The sequence below is a fragment of the Hyla sarda genome, chromosome 5 (genome assembly GCF_029499605.1).
Source record: "Hyla sarda isolate aHylSar1 chromosome 5, aHylSar1.hap1, whole genome shotgun sequence".
NCBI classification, from domain to species: domain Eukaryota; kingdom Metazoa; phylum Chordata; class Amphibia; order Anura; family Hylidae; genus Hyla; species Hyla sarda.
Window position 1 is genome coordinate 38,736,023 of NC_079193.1, and position 22,716 is coordinate 38,758,738.

The 22,716-nt window shown below is 40.5% G+C and overlaps 1 protein-coding gene across 1 annotated transcript in view; it reads right to left on the bottom strand.

The window, feature by feature from the left end:
• The window catches only part of C5H10orf67 (chromosome 5 C10orf67 homolog), a 174,174-nt gene that overhangs the window by 140,607 nt on the left and 10,851 nt on the right, over positions 1-22,716 (bottom strand). Inside the window, exons 2-5 of the mRNA XM_056519287.1 lie at positions 20,508-20,628; positions 16,051-16,194; positions 11,668-11,742; positions 1,020-1,181 (exon numbers count right to left, since the gene is read on the bottom strand). Coding sequence (XP_056375262.1) covers positions 1,020-1,181; positions 11,668-11,742; positions 16,051-16,194; positions 20,508-20,628 — 502 coding nt within the window. The remainder of the gene's footprint in view (positions 1-1,019; positions 1,182-11,667; positions 11,743-16,050; positions 16,195-20,507; positions 20,629-22,716) is intronic.

Sequence of the window (22,716 nt, forward strand, 5' to 3'; positions counted from 1 at the left end):
GTTTCACTTTCACTTTAGACGCGACGTTCAACTTTGAACGCCGCGTCTAAAGGGTTAATAGTGTGCGGCACCGCGAACAATGCCGCGTGCTATTAGCCCCGCCGTGGCCCGAGTTATAGATCGGGAGCGGACTCATGACGTAACATTATGTCATGTGTCCTGAACAGGTTAAGGGTGCCAATTATTTTGTCCAGCCCATTTTTGGAGTTTGGTGTGACATTGTGTCCAATTTGCTTCCCCCTCCCCCCCCCCCCTTTTTTTTGGTTTATTTCCAATACACACAAAGATAATAAACATGTGTATAGCAAAACATGTGTTACTGCAATCCTTTTCTGTGAGAAATACTTAATTTTCTTGAAAAAATATCCTACGTTGTGGACAGTGTCCACGGTGGCAAAAATTCTGTACATGTCATTTAAGAAAAAAACTTTTGATATGTCAGAGAGATTGGTCAAAAGTTTTGACCAGTCAGGGTTTCAGTGCTGAGATTCCCACCGATTAGGAAAACGAGCGGGGAGAAGCACACAATAGCATGCTTTACTCCCCAGCTTGTAGAGATCTCTGTCTTGCGTCCACATTATGAGTCTATGTGACCTTCCAGAGAAGCAAACAGAGTGGATGGTGATTGCTGTGAACTGGTGAGTGTAGCTACAGTGCACTCCTTCCTGCTTGTTCATCTGATCTGTGGGGGTCTTTGCATAGAGACCCCGAACGATCAAAACTTGTGACATGCCCAAAAATATTTTTTTCAAATGAAAGGGGCACTTTTAATCGGCTATGTCATAATTGCTAATACCAACTGACTCAATTATCAATGATGTGAGCCACAGTCACGTCTTCAATGATGTCAGCCACAGTCACGTCTTCTAGTCTTATTTCCAGTCCATTACTTCATCTGCTGTGATTGATGTGAATGATAGAATCCGATATGATACAATAAATGAAATAATGTCATCATCTCTATTACCAGAATTATTTCATCCTGAACTGTGTCACAGGCTAAGAATAGGCTAAGTTACCTGTTTAGGTGGCTCATTGTCTACCAGTTCTGCTATCTGGGCTTCCATTGACTGGATTACCAGGTCTTTCTCAATGATCTTTCTCCGTAACTCCTGGATTTTTGCAGAATCTGCCTGAGCGTCATTGCTTTTTGATAACTCAGAGTTTCCGAAATAGTGATTCTGTCAAAAAACAGCAACATAAAGTGAATACAATAAACAATTTACCAATAATATCAGTAACATAATAACTTCTCTAGTGACTTAAAGGGGTTATCCAGGAAAAAACTTTTTTTTATAAATCAACTGGCTCCAGAAATTTAAACAGATTTGTAAATGACTTCTATTAAAAAATCTTAATGCTTTCAGTACTTATGAGCTTCTGAAGTTAAGGTTGTTCTTTTCTGTCTAAATGCTCTCTGATGACACATGTCTCGGGAACCGCCCAGTTTAGAAGCAAATCTCCATAGCAAACCTCTTCTAAACTGGGCGGTTCCCGAGACACGTGTCATCATAGAGCACTTAGACAGAAAAGAACAACCTTAACTTCAGAAGCTCATAAGTACTGAAAGGATTGAAATTTTTTTATAGAAGTAATTTACAAATCTGTTTAACTTTCTGGAGCCAGTTGATATACAAAAACAAGTTTTTTTTTCTGGATAACCCCTCTAATGTTGATTTCATTGCTGCACTGGACCTGTATTTCATATATGTAATTGCCAAGAATATCGTACAAGTTGCCTCATTTACTAAGAGTGGAGGGGAGTTTTCTTTGTGGGTTTTTGTTTCCGACAGGAATTTTTCCATGGTATTTACTATTATATCTTGTATTTTTACACATACTCTGAGCTGTCAGGTTTTCCAGAGGCCAAATACACCACATTTTATGTGGAAACATTAGTAAATTTGTAGGTTTTTTGATTCTGAAAATGTAGGTTTTTTGTTTCAGGAGACACGCCCCTTTCCCTCATGCCAGGGTTTTCTGAGGAGAAGTGGAAAGTTAGTAGGGTTTTTTTGATTTTTTTTGTCGGAAATTCTGGTGCACAACACATACGACAAAAAAAGCTTTAGCAAATGAGGCCCAAGGTGTTATCTACTCATTTTATGCCAAAACTTTGACTAAGTGAGGGAGATTTATCAAAACCTGTGCAGATGAAAAGTTGACCAGTTGCCAATAGCAACCAATCAGATTTCATCTTTCTTTTCTTTGAACAATGAAAGAGGCAATGTGATTGGTTGCTATGGGCAACTAATCCACTTTTCCTCTGCGCAGATTTTGCTAAATCTCTCCCATTGGGCCTAATTTACTAAGGCTTTCCCAAGTAGATTTTATAGCGCTTTTTTCTTTTTTTTTTTCTTTTGCACATGCAAATAAAAAAAAACCTATAAAATCTACTTGGGAAAGCCTGAATTTCCGACAAAAAATCCAAAAAACCCTCCTAACTCTCCACTTTACTCGGAGAACCCAAAAAAGGGGACGTGGCCACTAAAAAAAGGGGGTGTATCCCTGACAGTTTTGGAAAAATCCTAACAAATTTACTAATATTCCCACATAAAATGTGGTGAATTTGAGCTCCGTAAAACCCGACATCCCTGAACAGACGTAAAAAAAGAAAACCATAGAGAAAATTAGTAAATACCATGAAAAAATTACAAAAAACCCACAAAGAAAACTACACTCCACTCTTAGTAAATAAGGCCCAGTGCTCCTCCGTGACTATAAGGGAAGTTTTGTATTACAGGCGAGCACTGTCAAACGTCTCATAACTGCTGGAAACATGTGCGGTATTTGTCTCACGTATGGTCAATGTGGCTGTCTGGGAAGAAACCACAATGGACGCACAATAGGTGGCGATGAGCTTTGTGCGTGTGCGCTGGGCATGCTGGCTTGAACTTTAGCCTTGTCTTCTGAGCTCACCACTTCCCATTCCTCTTCCTTTACAGAGTAAATATCAAAAGAGTTACTAAAATTATTAATGGAAATAAAAAGATGGCATTTATCATGTTTTCCGGCATGAAAGAGCGCTATTCACACACATCCTGATGGCTCGCATCGATCACATGCCAAGATGCAGAACGTTGGCACAGTGCCAAACTATAGACACATGGGGACCTCACGCTTTTGAGAGTAAAGACTGTCAAAGATTCCGAAAGAATAGAGACATCGGGGGTTATTTAGCAATAATGGTCTTGGCTAGATCATTTTTGTGGTTTGTCTAGATGCGTTTTTTTTTGGCGATGCTGCTCCAAATTTATCATATTGTTGCAGTGACCACGATAAATTTCACGCAGATCTGCGCCCAGATCCTTTTCTACAGCAGCTTTCAGATCATATCTACCCGGCTTCTGAGGAGCCTGTTTGTCTGTGTGTTTGGCTTTATTTGTTTTAATTTTAATTTTAAAGGGGTACTCCGGTGAAAAAATATATTTTTTTAAATCATGAAATCAACTGGTGCCAGAAAGTTAAAGGGTACCTCTCATCAAATAAACTTTTGATATATTTTAGATTAATGAATGTTGAATAACTTTCCAATAGCATGTTAATGAAAAATATGCTTCTTTCTATTGTATTTTTCCCGATCAGTCCTGTCAGCAAGCATTTCTGACTCATACTGGAGTCCTAAACACTCAGAGCTGCCAGCCTGCTTTGTTCACAGCCAAACAGGCTGTGAACAAAGCAGGCTGGCAGCTCTGAGTGTTCTCCTTTGTGAACAAAGCAGACTGGCAGCTCGTAGTGTTTAGGACTCCAGCATGAGTCTGAAATGCTTGCTGCCAGGACTGGTAGGGAGACCCCTAGTGGTCATTTCTTCAAAGTGGAAAATTAAATAGAAAGAAGCATATTTTTTTATAACATGCAATTATAAAGTTATTCTGCATACATTAATCTATAATATATCAAAAGTTTTTTTGATGAGAGGTACCCTTTAAACAGATTTGTAAATGACTTCTATTAAAAAAAACTTTACCCTTCCAGTACTTTTTAGCAGCTGTATGCTATAGAGGAAATTCTTTTCTTTTTTAATTTCTTTTTTGTCTTGTCCACAGTGCTCTCTGCTGACACCTCTGTCCGTATCAGGAACTGTCCAGAGCAGGAGAAAATCCCCATTGCAACCTATCCTGCTCTGGACAGTTCTTGACACGGACAGAGGTGTCAGCAGAGAGCACTGTGGACAAGACAAAAAAGAAATTCAAAAAGAAAAGAATTTTCTCTGTAACATACGGCTGCTGAAAAGTACTGGAAGGGTAAAGATTTTTTTTTTTATAGAAGTCATTTACAAATATGTTTAACTTTCTGGCACCAGTTGATTTAAAAAAAAAAAAATGTTTTCCACCGGAGTACTCCTTTAAGGCAAATTAATGTCTAAAAGAAGGTCTGCAAAGAGAGTCTCACATTTGAATAGTGGTTTACCTTGCCACAGGCCAGGCTAAAAAAAAAAATAATAATAATGTTTGAGAGATGGAGGTTTTAGTTGAACAGATATTTTTTTTTTTAACCTTTCACTTTTTTTTATTTTGTTATCACTTTGGATATTTTGTTAGACTTGTGAACATGAAATGGTTAGATTTTGGCCATTGCTAACAATCTTATTGTTTCTTACATATTTAACATTCCTTTTTTGTACCTTAAAATATATATCTGATTGTTTCATATGGACAACTGCTTTACTTTTCCTTTGCACGTTCTTTAAATTTTTAACTTTTTATGTCTTTAAACGTTCTTATTCTCTACCTTATTCTCTCTCTCTCCCTCTCTTTCACTCTGGCTGCTGATTTTTATTTTTTTTTGCAAACAGACAGTAGTAGTAATCTTTTTTAGACCAGGTTGGGAGGTGGTCTAGATTATTATTTTTTTTGGCGTCAGTTGTGGTAAAATTTGCGTAAAAATCAAAAACACAGCTGATAAATTCGTGAACACTGCATTCGTCACATTAAAAAAATGGTCTAGCAAGACCAAAGGGTAAAAATTATGGATTTTACAACTTGGAAAAAAAAAACAGCAAAAAAAACCCCACAATTAGCACAAAAATATCAAAAATTCGCAAATGTAGACCAAAAAAAGCAATAGAACACAATGATAAATAACCCCCTAGTGTTTTTCAAAAAGTGTTTCTCCAACTGTTGCAAAACTCCAACTCTCAGCATGCCCGGACAGCCGTTGGCTGTCCGGGCATTCTGGGAGTTGTAGTTTTACAACAGCTGGAGACACACTGTTTGAAAAACAATGCATTAAACAATGATCCAGTAAAGATTTAGGACATTTACTTACACAGCATGGCGCCACCTGGTGTTCACAATGTATAGCAACATGCACATCCACCTACTGTGCTGAGTGCTTGTGGATACACATGCTAAGTCACTGGGGGTTTTTTATTAAGCATTTTACCCTGGTTTTCTTGGGTAAATTTATCTTAATATTTTGGCGCAGGGGGGTTATTTATGAAAAGTGGAGTAGGTGAACATATTTTTACTCCATTAATTCATGTAGTGGAAACTGTGTACCTGCACCTAATTGATCACATGGTGCAGGGCATCAGTACTCCACTTTGTATGGTGTTTTTCTACAACTTTTTGTGCGATTTTTTAATAACGCTGTCCACAGTTAGTTTGTAAGTGCTTTTTTTATTTGGTGGTGATTAGCGCCCATTTTGGTGGGTTGCACCAAAGTATGCAACTTTTTTTTAAAAAGACGCATTTTCATAAATCCCTGACCACTGCAAAAAATCTACCAAAAACATGTCTACCACTGCAACAAACCAAAACACAGGTAAATGAAAAGTCGCAGGAAAAGTTGCAAAAAACACGCCAAAATATTAAGACAAATTTACCCAAGAAAACCAGGGGAAAATGCTTCATAAATACCCCCCCCCCCCCCCCCCAGTGTGTTTTTTGCGACTTTTCCTGCAACTTTTCATTTACCTGTGTTTTGGTTTGTTGCAGTGGTAGAAGTCTTTTTGGTTGATTTTTTTGCAGTGGTCAGGGATTTATGAAAATGCGACTTTTTAAAAAAGTCGCATACTTTGGCGCAACCCACCAAAATGGGCGCTAACCAAATAAAAAAGAGCTTACAAACTAACTGTGGACTGCATTATTAAAAAGTCACATAAATGTTGCATGGTTTAAAAATAGTCGTAGAAAAACACCCTACAAAGTGTAGTACTGATGTGAGAAATGTGATCAGCGCCAGATTTATCACGTGGTCCTGGACCATTGGTTAAATTAGGTGCAGGTACACAGTTTCCACCACATGAATTAATGGAGTAAAAAGACGTTCACCTACTCCACTTTTCATAAATACCCCCTACTGTCAGGTCTCTGCGAGCAGCAATAAAAGTAGGTTACTTCAGAACCTCTACAGTCTCTGGACAGCAGCCTCTGTATGGCGGTATAGGTGAGAAAACTCCTTTTTCTCAGCTTGTTAGGGTATGTTCACACTACGTATTTGGTACGGAATCTCGCTCGCAGAATTCTGCGAGCGGAGATTCCATCTGGCGTCCGCCGCCAAAATACTTGGCGGTAGAACCGCACAGCACTGTACCGTCACCGCTGACGGCTGTGCAGTGCTCTCGGACTTGCGCGCAAAGAATGCACATGTTCTTTCTTTGCGCGGATCAATTTCAGCAACAGAATTGTCCACCGCTGAAATTCCGCAGACTGAACGGGTCTGTGGGAGACCCATTCACACTAATGTTAGCAGTTCACACCGCTGAATTCCGATGCGCGATTCTGTGTGCAGAAATCTGCGCTAATCACGTAGTGTGAACATACCCTTAGGATTCTAAAACTGGATTGGAAGGCAAGAGGACAAAAAAAGATTGATTCTATCTAGAGGTGGAAGGAGATTAATTCTGTCCAGAATGGGAAGGAGACTGATTGGGGGAGATTTATCAAAACCTGTGCAAAGGAAAAGTTGCCCAGTTGCCCAAAGCAATCAATCAGCTCACTTCTTTAATTTTTAACAAGGCCTCTGCAAAATGAAAGAAGGGATCTGATTGGTTGCTATGGGCAACTGGTCAACTTTTCCTTTGCACAGGTTTTGATAAATCTCCCCTATACTGTCCAAAGGGAGAAAGAGACTGATCATGTCCAGAGAAGGAAGGAGAGTAATTCTGTCCTAAGGGGGAAGGAGACTGATTCTGTCCAGAGGGGAAGGAGATTGAATCTATCCAGGAGGGGGAAGGAGACTGATTTTCTCCAGAGGGGAAGGAGATTGAATTTGTCCAGAGGGGGAGAGTAGACTGATTCTGTCTAGAGTGGCTAAGAAGACTGATTCTGTCCAGAGGGGGAAGGAGACTGATTCTGTCCAAAGACCTCCCAGCAACACAGATTAGTAGCTGTTTTTTTTTAATGAAAATGATTCGATAAGGACTTTAAAATCAGATCCCTAAAAAGATTAAAGGTCTCATTTACATTTCATATTTTCCAAGTGGAATTCAACTCAGAAATGACAGTGCAGCAGCCTGTCGTTATTTTCAATGGGATTCTGCAGATTTCAATGGGAATCGTGCAGATTCACACTATGGAATTTCTGAGGCGAGCGTTCCAGACAGCAACAAAAAAATGAACATGCTCTAAGATGCATTGCTGTCTATTGAGATGGCATATTTCCATGTGGTCTTAGCTCTGGCTTGTATTGCCAATGCACACTACAAATAGAATCTGGGTGGAGATTCCATGGTCTTTCCGCCATTGATTTATTGATTCTTAGTCCCACCTACATTCATCTACAGGGACATTCAGCTTCATACACAATCCTACACCCACTGGGGGGTCATCATTGTGTTCTAGTAGTGGTCTACATTTTGAGCCTTTGTAGTTTTTTTTTTTTTGCGCTATTTGCGTGTTTTTTTGCAGTTTCTAAAGTTCTAAAATCTGTCAATTTGAACTTTTGGTGTTGCTAGATCATCTTTTTGAAGTGATGAATGCAGTGGTCACGAATTTATGAACTGCATGTTTGTAATTTTTGTTCAAATTTTGCCAAAACTGGCACAACCCCCCACACACACACACACACAAATCTAGACTACCCAAGCAGGTCTTAAAAAGATTACTACTCCCCTCTGTTTGCCAAAAGTAAACAAATCAGCAACCAGAATGAAAGAGAGAGAGAATAAGGTTGAGAATAAGAACGTTTAAAGACATAAAAAGTAAAAAATTTAAAAAAATGTGCAAAGGAAAAGTAAAGCAGTTGTCCATATGAAACAGATATATTTTTAAAGGTACAAAAAAGGAATGGTAAAGATGTAAGAAACTGTAAGATTGTTAGTAATGGCCAACATCTCACAATTCCATGTTCTCTAGTTTAAAAAAAAATGTCTGACAAAGTGATGATTACAAAATAAAATAAAAAATGTAAAAAAAATAATAATTTTTAATTATCTGTTCAACTAAAACCTCCGTCTCTCGATCACGAAAGTTTTTCTTTTCCTGGCTTGTGGCAATGTAAACCACCACTCATATGTGAGGGAGACATTAATTTGCCTTGAAATTAAAACTAAAACACATAAAGCCAAACAGAAGCTCCTCAGAAGCAGGATAGACATGATCTGAAAGCAGAGGCAGAAAATTATCTGGGAGTGGATGTGCGGATCTGCGCAAAATTTATCATGGCCACTGTGACAATATGATAAATTTGGCTCAGCACCGCCCAAAAAAACGCATCCAGACAAACAACAAAAATGATCTAGCCAAGACCATTATTGATAATTAACCCTCAGTGAGCTGTGGTCTGAGACACTCGTCCCTCATCAACACTGGTTTATCCGGCAGTGTAGGGCGTATCTCAGACTAAAGCAGCGTCCCCTATAGGGTAGTCTGAGAAGCTGGTGGCCACTTCAGAAGAATGCAGAATGGAACATGAATTATGACAGAAAAACTAAAAATGAAGGCAACAAGTACTTAACTTATACATTCTCCATGTAGTTACTTTAAAGTGGACCTGTCACCATAGAAAATACAATATAAAATAAAAAATGAAGTGTTAATGTTCGCCACATGACTTTTTATGACCTCATGTGGGACATACAATGTTAAAAATAATGTAAAAAATGTAAGTAAAAAAAATATATCTATATAAAATACAATTTCACACTACCGTTGTCACCCTGTTAATTGTCCCGTTATCATCTTCCGTTTAAAATCCTATAAACAGCCGTCAAAGAATCCCATTCATGTCAATGGGATTTTTGAGCATCATTTGTCACCAGTTATAGCCCATTATTAATGACGTCCGTTATTTTGAAGGCACAGATTTTTATCCCATCAAAAATAACAGTCGAATAATGGATGTTAAAATTTTAACATTGAAGTCTACGGATGACCACAAATGACCATACGTTAGTAACGCTTATTTGTATATTCCGTTATAATGCGTTATTGCTACTGAGCATGCTCAGTAAAGCCTCTGAACCAGGACGTCAAAAAGGGGTTAAAATTAGCGGACAATAACGGATCATAACGAAAAAAATAACAGATCATAAAGGATGGCCAATGTCCGTTATTTTATAAGAATGTCCGTTAAAACAACAGACATTGGCCATCCAATATGATCTGTTGTGATCAGTTATTTGATCCGTTAATTCATGATCAGTTACTGATAAATAATTGTCCAAAAACAGGCAGGGTAATGATGGCAGTGTGAAAGTAGCCAAAAAGTGGGTTACTCTAGTCGTGTGTGGTATTTCTGGCTTAATTCACTTCAATGTAACTGAGCTGTAGTACCACACATAACCTGAGGACAGGTGTGATGCTGTGATTGAAGTAAGCAGCTCTGTTTTTCTATTCTTGGATAACTCCTTTAAAAAGCTGTATACAGTGGTCCCTCAACATACGATGGTAATTCGTTCCAAACGACCCATCGTTTGTCGAATCCATCGTATGTTGAGGGATCCGTGCAATGTAAAGTATAGGCATCTGTACTCACCTGTCCCCGTCGCTCCGGACCAGGTCCTCACCGCTCCCGCTGCTGTTCCAGGGGCTCCCGATGCTGTCCCGCTGCTCCGGTATCTTCTTCGCGATCCTTCGGTGTCTTGCGCATCTTCTGCAGGGTCCGGGCCTTGCTTTCCGGTGACGTTATTACGCTGCTGCGCCGGCGCGGCGTGCGTAGTGACGTAATAACGATGCCGGAAAGCAAGGCCCGGACCCTGGAGAAGATGCGCAAGACACCGGAGGATCGCGAAGTGGACCCGGAGCAGCGGGAATAGGTGAGCGAACCTGCTGGGGCACATTACACTGCTATCCGACAGAAGCTTAAGCATTTTGCGCTGTCGGATAGCAGTTAATGCGATGGCCCTGACATATAAAAGCATCGTATGTCGATGCTGACATCGACATGCGATGGCCTCTGAGAGGCCATCGTATGTCGATTTTATCATATGTCGGGGCCATCGTGGGTCGGGGGGGTTACTGTACTTACATCCGCCTTCGGCTGTCCGGGCATGATGGGAGTTGTAGTTGAGCAACAGCTGAAGGCACCCTGGTTGGGAAACACTGACCTATATAGTATGTCAGCATCAATGAGACACACCCCTTAGACAAGCGCAACAGTAACGCCCAGTTGTCAAATTATTCATACATCCCGAGGAACAAAAGAGGAACAGCACAACACAGAGTTCTAAAAATAATGTTTCAGAATTTATTTTTATGGGATATACGGTGTTTACCAGAGCTGACAGGTCGGAGATCTGATACGTCCTCTTTACAAGATTATATTTAAAGTGTACCTGTCATTAACAAAAACGTTTGATATAATGTAGATAATACTATTATATGTATATCTGTAATATACATTGATTAAAATTTTTTTATATTTTTGGGTGAAAAAATGCTGTCCCTGCAGCTATTGCCTGTATGTGTCTATGAGGAGTCCAAATACAGGAAGTGAGGGTAGAACAAGCCGGGCTCTGTGAAGTCTACTGGCTTGTCAATCATTCTCCTGTGTGATCTGGGAGTGTCATAGAGCCCTGCTTGTCCTCAGTGTACAGAGCCCTGCTTGTCCTCGGTGTACAGAGCCCTGCTTGTCCTCGGTGTACAGAGCCCTGCTTGTCCTCGGTGTACAGAGCCCTGTTTGTCCTCGATGTACAGAGCCCTGCTTGTCCTCGGTGTACAGAGCCCTGCTTGTCCTCAGTGCACAGAGCCCTGCTTGTCCTTAGTGTACAGAGCCCTGCTTGTCCTCAGTGTACAGAGCCCTGCTTGTCCTCAGTGTACAGAGCTCTGCTTGTCCTCAGTGTACAGAGCCCTGCTTGTCCTCAGTGTACAGAGCTCTGCTTGTCCACCCTCACTTCCTGTATATGGACTCCTCATTGAGACACACAGGCAATAGCTGCAGGGACAAAAATATTTTTTAACCAATGTATATTACAAATATATATATATATATATATATATATATATATATATATATAATGGTATTATCTACATTATATAAAAAGTTTTTGTTAACGACAGTTAGACTTTAATGACAATTTTCCAATGCAAATTTGGTGGACGTCAAGTTAAATATTGCAAGCAACCCCTAAATTATGCAGCTGCCCCAGCTATTTCCAGTACAGCAATGAATTTCAGAAATGTTAACTATTCTTTAAAATATGTTAATGCATCACAAAGAAAAAAAAAACCTAAACTTCTGAACCCAGCAGCGGAGCCGACCCTCCCCAATGTGCCGCGCACTCACCTCATACTTAGACCTTATTACAGCGAGAGCATCAATCAGCTGCTGCTGAAAGCTTCTCCTGAGCGTCGAGACTTTCTGCAAATCACAGACAGTAAAAGGGTCTTAAAATCTAGAGAAGAGACGTAACTACAGGCTAGAAAAACATCAGAAGAAAAATATCACCTTGTAAACTGATTATAGAATATATTACAGATGTTGAATATTAAAATATAAAACAACAAGGCCCTGTACGGTGATGATCTGCTGAAAAATGTATAGGGCATGCTGTGGATAAAAAAAAAAAAAGTGCCGGCATTCTCCAAAATCCTTGCGCGTAAATGGGGTTTTGCAAAATAGTATCATAATTTGTTCAGACAGAAAATTCTGCGGTCAGAAAGGGCTACATGAACATGGATAGGGAACCCCATGATGAAGTGATGACAAGTGGCTACGGTATGCCGTCAGTTCTCAATAGTGTTGCTCGCGAATATTCGCAATTCGAATATTATTCGCGAATATCGCATATTCGCGAATTCGCGAATTTTGCGAATATAGCGCTATATATTCGTAATTACGAATATTCGTTTTTTTTTTTTTTTTTCTTCACAGTACACATCACAGTGATCACCCCTCTCTGCTTCCAGCTTGTGTGGTGTAAAGAAGGCTGTAATACTACTGTGTGAGACTGGCGTGCAAATATTCGCATATGCGAAAATTAGCATATGCTAATTTTCGTATATGCGAATTTTTACGTATGTTGATTTTGTATATGCTAATTTTCACATATGTTAATTTTCGCATACACGAATTTTCGTATATGCGAAAATAAAACGAGAATATGACGAATATGCGAATATTCGCGAATATATGACGAATATTCGTCCATATATTCGCGAATATTCGCGAATTCGAATATGGCCTATGCCGCTCAACACTAGTTCTCAAATGGATCGGGTCTTGGCACTAAAGTGTTACTCCGGTTTAGGAAAATTGTGTGATCTCGAGGGGTCCGACTCGGGGGACCCCCGCGATTTCCTGCATGGCACTCTTGCTCTTCTCGTGCATGTCGCCCTCCATACATCTCTATGGGAGAGCCGAAGATACATATGTACTGCACTCTGGATTTCCTACAGAGATACATGGAGGGGGTGTATTAACTCCTGCTCCATGCGTGAGCAGAGTCAAAGTGCCGTGCAGGAGATCGCGGAGGTCCCAGAGGTCGGACCGCCCATGATCAGACACTTATCCCATATCCTTTGGATAGGGGATATACTTTCCTAGACTGGAGATCCCCTTTAAAGGGGTATAACAGTTTCAATGAATACAGTTTATTTCTTGTAATTTCAAATTATTCCCAAACTACTTTTTATATCAGATAGTAAAAGATGAAGTGCTCGGCACAGCTACAAGAAACCCAATAATCGATGCATATGGATACTCAGTCCGTATATTCTCCAGCAGGGTGCTCAATCCAGAATTCAGTGCAGAATCAACCAAAAAGAACGGAGACGGCACTCACCACATCAGAGGTAACGGTAATGCTTAAATCGGTGAGCGGCAGACTACAGCAGACTACTGGGGTTCCTCCTCCCTATGCTGTAGTCTGCCAGTCATAGATTAAAGCATTACCGTTACCTCTGATGTGGTGAGTGCCGTCTCCGTTCTTTTTTGTTGATACTTTTTATATCAGTTCCTCAAAATTTTCAATATGTCTGCCTGTTGTCATTCATTTGTCGAAGAACTTTCATTTATATGTATAAAACTCAACGTGTGTATGTATATATATGTGTATATGTATGTTCCTGCACAACTTCTAAACAGATGGAGATTTCAATTAAACTTGGTACACATTTTACATATATTTTAAAAAATGTATAGTAAAGTTAAAGTGGTACTCCGGTGGAAAACATTTTTTTTTTTTTAATCAGCTGGTGCCAGAAAGTTAAACAAATTTGTAAATTACTTCTATTAAAAAATCTTTACCCTTCCAGTACTTTTTAGCAGCTGTATGCTACAGAGGAAATTCATTTCTTTTTTAATTTATTTTTTGTCCTGACCACAGTGCTCTCTGCTGACACCTGATGCCCATATCAGGAACTATCCAGGGCAGGAGAAAATCCCCATAGCAAACCTATGCTGCTCTGGACAGTTCCTGATACGGACAGAGGTGTCGGCAGAGAGCACTGTGGACAAGACAAAAAAGAAATTCAAAAAGAAAAGAATGTCCTCTGTAGCATACAGCTGCTAAAATGTACTGGAAGGATTAAGATTTTTTAATAGAAGTAATTTAAAGGGTACCTCTCATCAAATAAACTTTTGATATATTTTAGATTAATGAATGTTGAATAACTTTCCAATAGCATGTTAATGAAAAATATGCTTCTTTCTATAGTATTTTTCCTGATCAGTCCTGTCAGCAAGCATTTCTGACTCATGCTGGAGTCCTAAATACACAGAGCTGCCAGCCTGCTTTGTTCACAGCCAAACAGGCTGTGAACAAAGTAGGCTGGCAGCTCTGAGTGTTCTCCTTTGTGAACAAAGCAGACTGGCAGCTCGTAGTGTTTAGGACTCCAGCATGAGTCTGAAATGCTTGCTGCCAGGACTGGTAGGGAGACCCCTAGTGGTCATTTCTTCAAAGTGGAAAATTAAATAGAAAGAAGCAGATTTTTTAATAACATTCAATTGTAAAGTTATTCTGCATACATTAATCTATAATATATCAAAAGTATTTTTGATGAGAGGTACCCTTTAAAAATCTGTTTAACTTTCTGGCACCAGTTCATTTAAAAAAAATGAAAAAAAAAGTTTTCCACCGAAGTACCCCTTTAAAGGACATCTGCAGCAAAAAGACAACTTATCCCCTATCCACAGGATAAGGGATAAGTGTCTGAATGTGGGGGGTCTGACTGCTGGGACCCCCCCCCCCCCCCCCGCGATCTCACAAAAGGGGCCCCAGCATTGCCGCTCTGTGAGCAGCTAATGCGTGTAGCGTCGACCTCTCTGAGGTCGACGGTATGCCCCCTCCCCATACAGCTCTATGAGAGAGGCGGGGAGGCACGAACAATGCTCCCTACCTCTCCCATAGAGATACATGGAGGAGGCGTGTCGGCCGTGACGTCACGCTGCGGCCAGCGCGCCTATTGCGTGGGAGAGCTGCGGCAGAGTCGTGGAATGTGCAGGAGATTGCGGGGAGTCCCAGCGGTCAGACCCCCTGCGATCAGACACTTATCCCCTATCCCAAAAGATGTCTTTTGCTGCAGATGTCCTTTAAAGAATGTCCTGATACCTACAAACTCTGCAGCCCGAGCATAAACCAGAGGAGGCTGGACAGTTAAATCATACTTTATCATGACCATGGTCTGGCGAAAGGATAGTTAAAACTCTCGGGCAACCTCTGCAGCCGTAATGCTGTCAAGAGATGTATCTAAATGAGTAATGCAGTCAAGAGAGAGATGTATCTAAAGGCTCATGCAAGTCTATGGGAGTTCGGAACATCTTCTGTTTGTGTTACTCTAGGGCTGAGGAGATTAACGGACCAAGGTTGTGGTGAAGTTGGATTTAATTGTCCAGGAACCGGAAACGTCTGGTCACTCTACATTAGCTTAAAGGTTACCTCTCATCAAATAAACTTTTGATATATTTTAGATTAATGAATGTTGAATAACTTTCCAATAGCATGTTAATGAAAAATATGCTTCTTTCTATTGTATTTTTCCCGATCAGTCCTGTCAGCAAGCATTTCTGACTCATGCTGGAGTCCTAAACACTCAGAGCTGCCAGCCTGCTTTGTTCACAGCCAAACAGGCTGTGAACAAAGCAGGCTGGCAGCTCTGAGTGTTCTCCTTTGTGAACAAAGCAGACTGGCAGCTCTTAGTGTTTAGGACTCCAGCATGAGTCTGAAATGCTTGCTGCCTGGACTGGTAGGGAGACCCCTAGTGGTCATTTCTTAAAAGTGGAAAATTAAATAGAAAGAAGCAGATTTTTTAATAACATGCAATTGTGAAGTTATTCTGCATACATTACTGAAATCCAACAACTGTCAATCTGTCAGAAGTGTCTGGCAGCAGCTTGTCTTTCTCTCCCAATGAAAATGAACATCCACACTTGGCTAATCCAAGTGTTTATGAAGAGGTTGGAACACATGACATTTGGAGGGCAGATAAAGGGTCACCTGTACTGTGCAGACCAGTGGTCTTCAACCTGCGGACCTCCAGATGTTGCAAAACTACAACTCCCAGCATGTCCGGACAGCCGTTGGCTGTCCGGGCATGCTGAGAGTTGTAGTTTTGCAACATCTGGAGGTCCGCAGGTTGAAGACCACTGGTGTAGACTTGTACTGTAGATGGCTTATCAGGGGGCTACCTGCAGTAACATATATATATATAACAGAAAGGAAGGCTTTACCTTTTTGTGAACCATTTCCAGATCCCGCACAGTCTCATTCATACGAGTGTAAATTTCCAATGCTCGAGTCTCAATTTTCTGATCATATTCTGCTTTTAGAAATTGTTTTTGCAAAATAACTTCTTTTTTCAAGGTGTTGAAAGACTAAAAGAAGACAGGACAGAGTGTGTTATATTGGAGCAACACTGACTGACAGCGATGCATATGTTCACATCTGTGTTGGAGACTCTTTGTTACTTTCATCGTTCTTTATGGAAAAATATAAAGCTGCGTGTGGTGTTTCCAGTCATAACAAAGGACACCTTGGTGAAACCTGATGGACCCCATTATAAGTCAGTTGGGTCTATAGGGTGTCATGGGTGTCCATAGTGGGACAAGTGCAGTAAAGCAGAGTATTTTCCATTATTAACAGAAGTAGTGACAATGAAAATGTAAACCTAACTTAAATGGGTACTCCACTGGCCAACGCTGTGTGCGCACTGCAGGGGTTGGCCATGCCCCCTCGTGACAACCGCAATGCCCCTTTCCATAGACTTGCATTGAGGGGGCGTGGTGTGACGTCACGAGCGGGTCGTGGCCTACCCCCGCAGCGTGCACGCTGAGTTCGGAACTAAATGTTCCAAATGCTGGCCAGTGGAGAACCCCTTTAATAGTTTGGGGTGCTTGTTTGATGTTTGCCCTGTCAGCAAAATGTAATAGAACTTGCCCTGTGCATAGCAGCTGTAGACTCAAAATATGAGTCTTCTTAACCACTTAAAGGAGTACTCTGGAGCAGACTACTCTTGCCCCGTCCTGCCGGGCTGCAAAAAAAAAATGAAAATAAACCATCACTCACCTTCCTAGGTTCCCGCGGAGCGCCAATACAGCTGATCGGTCCTCCGGTCCATCTTCTTCATACTTCCGTGTGAACGAAGCGTCACATGGCGCTCAGCCTATCGCCGGCCGCCGCAATGTTCTGCCTCGGCCCATAATAGGCTGAGCGCCATGTGACGCTTCGTTCACACAGAAGTATGAAGAGGATGGACCGAAGGACCCATCAGCTGTAGTGGCGCTCCGCGGGAACCCAGGAAGGTGAGTGATGGTTTATTTTCATTTTTTTTGCAGCCCGGGCAGGACGGGGCAGGAGTAGTCTGCTCCAGAGTACTCCTTTAAAGAGGTTTTCCCATATTTTAAAGTTATTCCCAATCACTGGAAGCCTCCCGCAATCTTGAGAATAGGGACCTGCGCATGCGCACCACCGTTTCATTCATTTTCTATTGGAGCCACTGGAGACAGCCGAGCACAGTGTTCACCTGTTTCCTTGGCCCCCATAGCAAATGAAAGAAGGGGGAGAATGTTTTTTTTTGTGTAACTTCCTCTGACACGTTATATCATGGAAACTAGTAGAGTCATGAATGACCATGGCATCTAGAGGGCTAAACTACCAGCAGCTGCTGGCAAGTGTCAGCTGTAATATGCAGCCAGCACCTGCCATATGCAGAGTTAACTGAGCTCCTGAGCCTGCTTACTATCACCCCACCACTCTTCTAACGTTTATCAGGGTTATTTTATTTTTATTCGTTTTTTTCTTTTTTTCTTTTAAAGGGGTACTCCGGTGGAAAACATTTTTTTTTTTTTTTTAATGAACTGTTGCCAGAAAGTTAAACAGATTTGTAAATTACTTCTGTTAAAAAATCTTTACCCTTTCAGTACATTTTAGCAGCTGTATCAGTGCTCTCTGCTGACACCTCTGTCCGTGTCAGGAACTGTCCAGAGCAGTATAGGTTTGCAATGGGGATTTTCTCCTGCTCTGGACAGTTCCTGATACAAGCATCAGGTGCCAGCAGAGAGCAATGTGGTCAGACAGAAAAGAAATTCAAAAAGAAAAGAATTTCCTCTGTAGCATACAGCTGCTAAAAAGTACTGGAAGGATTAAGATTTGTTTAATAAAAGTCATTTACAAATCTGTTTAACTTTCTGGCACCAGTTGATTTAAAAACAAAAGTTTTCCACTAGAGTACCCTTTTTTCGGCGGAGTCTGTAATTGGAAAATTCGGCACCGGAAAATCAGCACTACACTTGGAAATTCCATAGTGGTAAAGTTTGTTTAGTCTTGAGAAGAGACATTTTAAGGGGTTATCCAGGAATAGAAAAATAGAGCCAATTTCTTACAAAATGCTCACCATCTGTTTCAAGGTTGAGTGTGGATTTGCAGCTCAGTTCCATTAAAATGAATGGAGCCAAGTTGTAATACCACACCCAGCCTGGGTATCAACGGAGTACCCCTTTAAATGCCTTGGAGAAGAAGGGGGAGTGGATGGTTCATGAATACGGCAGCCTCACACATAGTCCACTGGATTTCTTCTGCTGAGTTATTATCCAAACAGTTCAACTTTTCTGCACCCGCACAATAATAGCTCATAGGACCTGTCATTTTAACAGTGCAGTCAACGTGATGTCAATTGAACTATTGCTGCGCAAAAGTTTTAAGTCAGTGTTTTCCAAACAGTGTGCCTCCAGCTGTTGCAAAACTACAAGAACAGTGGAACCTGATGGAACCCATTATAGGTCAACTGGGTCTATTGGGCCCCGCTGCTGTATGTCGATATTGTTTTTTTGCTCCAATGACAGTTCAGAAAATGGAATTCACAACACAGATGTGAACAGAGTCTAATGCAGAGAGGATCAGCTCTCAAGGGTTAGGGTGAAAAAAGACATATGTCCATCAAGTTCAACCAAGAAGGTAAAGGAAAGGGGTATGGATACATGCTGTATATTTATACATGTGCAATAATGGTATTTTATTCTAGAAAAGTCTCTTGAAACCCTCAACTGTTCCTGCTGTGACCATTTCCTGAGGTATTCAAACCAAAAAAGATGTCCCAGCAGGTCTCAGACTAACTAGCTTTCTCAAAAGGACAGTTCTTTTGAGAAAGCTAGTTAGTCTAGCGAAACGTCAAGGCAGGGTGTGTAGTTTTTAGGCAGGAGTGTGGATTGTGACACTGAGATACCGATCCAAAGAAAGCCCTATACATTTAATTTACCACTGAGGAAAATCGGCAATACAGACTGAAACTTATACAACAACACCACCTAGTGGGCTATAAATGAAAGTGTCCCACCACACTACCTGATAATTTAAATCTTTTTGTGTGTTATATATAATACATTTTTAAGAAAGGAAATAAAAGTTATATTTTAGGTGGGTCTTTAGTTTGGGGTATTTTTCCCATGAGGGGTCACCCTCCATAAGGGGATTGGAATATCAGTTCCTGAGGTAGACTGTTCCATAAATTCACAGTTCTTATGGAAAAGATGTCCTGACACCCCTGGAGACTAAACCTTTTTTTCTCCATATGGAAAACATTTTTTTTTTTTTTTTACATCAACTGGTGCCAGAAAGTTAAAAAATTTGTAAATTACTTCTATTAAAAAATCGTAATCCTTCCAGTACTTATCAGTTGCTGAATGCTCCAGAGGAAGTTCTTTTAATTTTGAATTTCTTTTCTGTCTGACCATAGTGCTCTCTGCAGACACCTCTGTCCATGTAAGGAACTGTCCAGAGCAGGAGAGGTTTGCTATGGGGATTTGCTCCTACTCTGGAAAGTTCCTAAAATGGACAGCGGTGTCAGCAGTGAGCACTGTGGTCAGACAGAAAGGAAGTTAAAAAAGAAAAGAACTTCCTGTGGAACAAACAGCAGCTGATAAGTACTGGAAGGATTAAGATTTTTTAATAGTAGTAATTTACAAATCTGTTTAATTTATCGGCACAAGTTGATTAAAAAAAAAAAATGTTTTCCAGTGGAGTACCCCTTTAAAGGGGTTATCCAGAAATAGGAAAACTTATTTCTTAAGCTTATTTCTTTCAAAAAGAGTTCCACGTCAGGCTGGGTGTGGTATTACAACTTGGCTCCATTCATTTTAATGGAACTGAGCTGCAAATCCACACTCAACCTGGAGACAGACAGTGAGCGTTTTTTGTAAGAAATTGGCTCTGTTTTTCTATTCCTGGATAACCCCTTAAAACGTCTCTTCTCAAGACTAAACAAACTTTACCACTATGGAATTTCCAAGAGTAGAAATTCTGCAGCAGCCTCCCATTGTCTTCAGTGAGATTATTCTGCATTGTGCGCACTGCTGATTTTCCGCTGCTAAATTTTCCAATTACAGAAAAACATGTTCATTAATCTGACAGAATCCTCTCCCATATACATTGCCGTCTATGGAGATGCTGCATGTCTGAGAGGTCCAATCAGTTTTCGCCCTCAATAGATGGCATCACGGAGATTCTGTAGTGTGAACGCACCCTTACATCAATCAGACGAGGCCAAAGAGAGTACAAATGAATGTCCTACAAAAATCTCCATTGCAAAGATGTTAATACTGTATACTAGTACACAAGAGTATACTGATCCCAAGAGATGGATATAGAAAGGAACTTTCCAGAACGGGCTTCCTCTTTTCCCTAGAGATCTGACCTGTGTTAAGGACTGGATGACGATTGTCAGCTCCTTTATCGCCACCACTTCGCTGACGTCAGTCTGTGTCGAATGATCCGATTCATAGAGGCCGACTCTAAGTTGATTGGAGATTGACTGCCTGCAATAAAAATACATTCTCGGTGAAGCGTACCTATCAATCAAAACACTTGGTCAAGTTTACCAATGATGGGAGAGGCCTGGATAGCCCCATAGACTTACATTAGTGATTCCCAAGAAGGGTGCCTCCAGCTGTTGCAAAACTACAATTCCCAGCACTAGGAGATTCTACTGTAATATTGCTTTTTAGAATGTTTTATAGGTAATTCTACTCTGGAGTTAGACAGGACAGTATTCTGTCATTTAGAAAGATTTTTGAGCCCTTTTTCCCAATAAGGGACATCTCTCAATAGCGGACACTTTTTTTCCCCCCGTGAGTGTCTGCTATTGGGAGATTCTACTGTATGTATATAAATATATATATATATATATATATATATATACAGTACAGACCAAAAGTTTGGACACACCTTCTCACTCAAAGAGTTTTCTTTATTTTCATGACTATGAAAATTGTGGATTCCCACTGAAGGCATCAAAACTTTGAATTAACACATGTGGAATTATAGACATAACAAAAAAAGTGTGAATCAACTGAAAATATGTCATATTCTAGGTGGAAAGTGTCCCCAAGTGCAGTCACAAAAACCATCAAGAGCCACAAAGAAACTGGCTCACATGCGGACCGCCCCAGGAAAGGAAGGCCAAGAGTCACCTCTGCTGCGGAGGATAAGTTCATCCAAATCACCAGCCTCAGAAATCTCAGGTTAACAGCAGCTCAGATTAGAGACCAGGTCAATGCCGCACAGAGATCTAGCAGCAGACACATCTCTAGAACAACTGTTAAGAGGAGACTGTGTGAGGCCTCCATGGTAGAATATCAGCTAGGAAACCACTGCTAAGGACAGGCAACAAGCAGAAGAGACTTGTTTGGGCTAAAGAACACAAGGAATGGACATTAGACCAGTGGAAATCTGGGCTTTGGTCTGATGAGTCCAAATTTAAGATCTTTGGTTCCAACCACCGTGTCTTTGTGCAACGCAGAAAAGGTGAACGGATGGACTCTACGTGCCTGGTTCCCACCGTGAAGCATGGAGGAGGAGGTGTGATGGTGTGGGGGTGCTTTGCTGGTGGTTCTGTTGGGGATTTAGTCAAAATTGAAGGCATACTGAACCAGCATGGCTACCACAGCATCTTGCAGCGGCATGCTATTCCATCTGGTTTGCGTTTAGTTGGACCATCATTTGTTTTTCACCAGGACAATGACCCCAAACACACCTCCAGGCTGTGTAAGGGCTATTTGACCAAGAAAGAGAGTGATGGGGTGCTGCGCCAGATGACCTGGCCTCCACAGTCACCGGACCTGAACCCAATCGAGATGGTTTGGGGTGAGCTGGACCACAGAGTGAAGGTAAAAAGGGCCAACAAGTGCTAAGCATCTCTGGGAACTCCTTTAAGACTGTTGGAAGACCATTTCAGGTGACTACCTCTTGAAGCTCATCAAGAGAATGCCAAGAGTGTGCACAGCAGTAATCAAAGCAAAAGGTGGCTAGAACCTAGAATATGACATATTTTCAGTTGTTTCACACTTTTTTGTTATGTATATAATTCTTCATGTGTTAATTCATAGTTTTGATGCCTTCAGTGTGAATCTACAATTTTCACAGTCATGAAAATAAAGAAAACTCTTTGAATGAGAAGGTGTCCAAACTTTTGGTCTGTACTGTATATATGACAATAAATACACAATAAAGGAATCTCTAATCACAAATATGCTTATATAGTACAGAATAGGCTATTATAAGAGAATAATGCAGAGGTTCTTGTGTATTTTTGTGAATTTTCCAAAATCGCTGCCTCTTTACCAAAAATGTTCCTACCCTGACAGCAAGCAGAGAAGCTGAAACAAAAAGTGTATGAAAAAGTTGCATGAATAATTTTTTTTTATTATTTATACAATACGGTATATACCGTATATATTTTTTTTATAAAACTGAAAAAGCACTTTAAATTATTTTTTCATTAAAAAAAAAAAAGTTTTGACATGAAAAAAAAATATATATATATCTATTTATCTATCTATCTATCTATATATATATATTGTATAAATAATAAATAAAAAAATTATTCATGCAACTTTTTCATACAC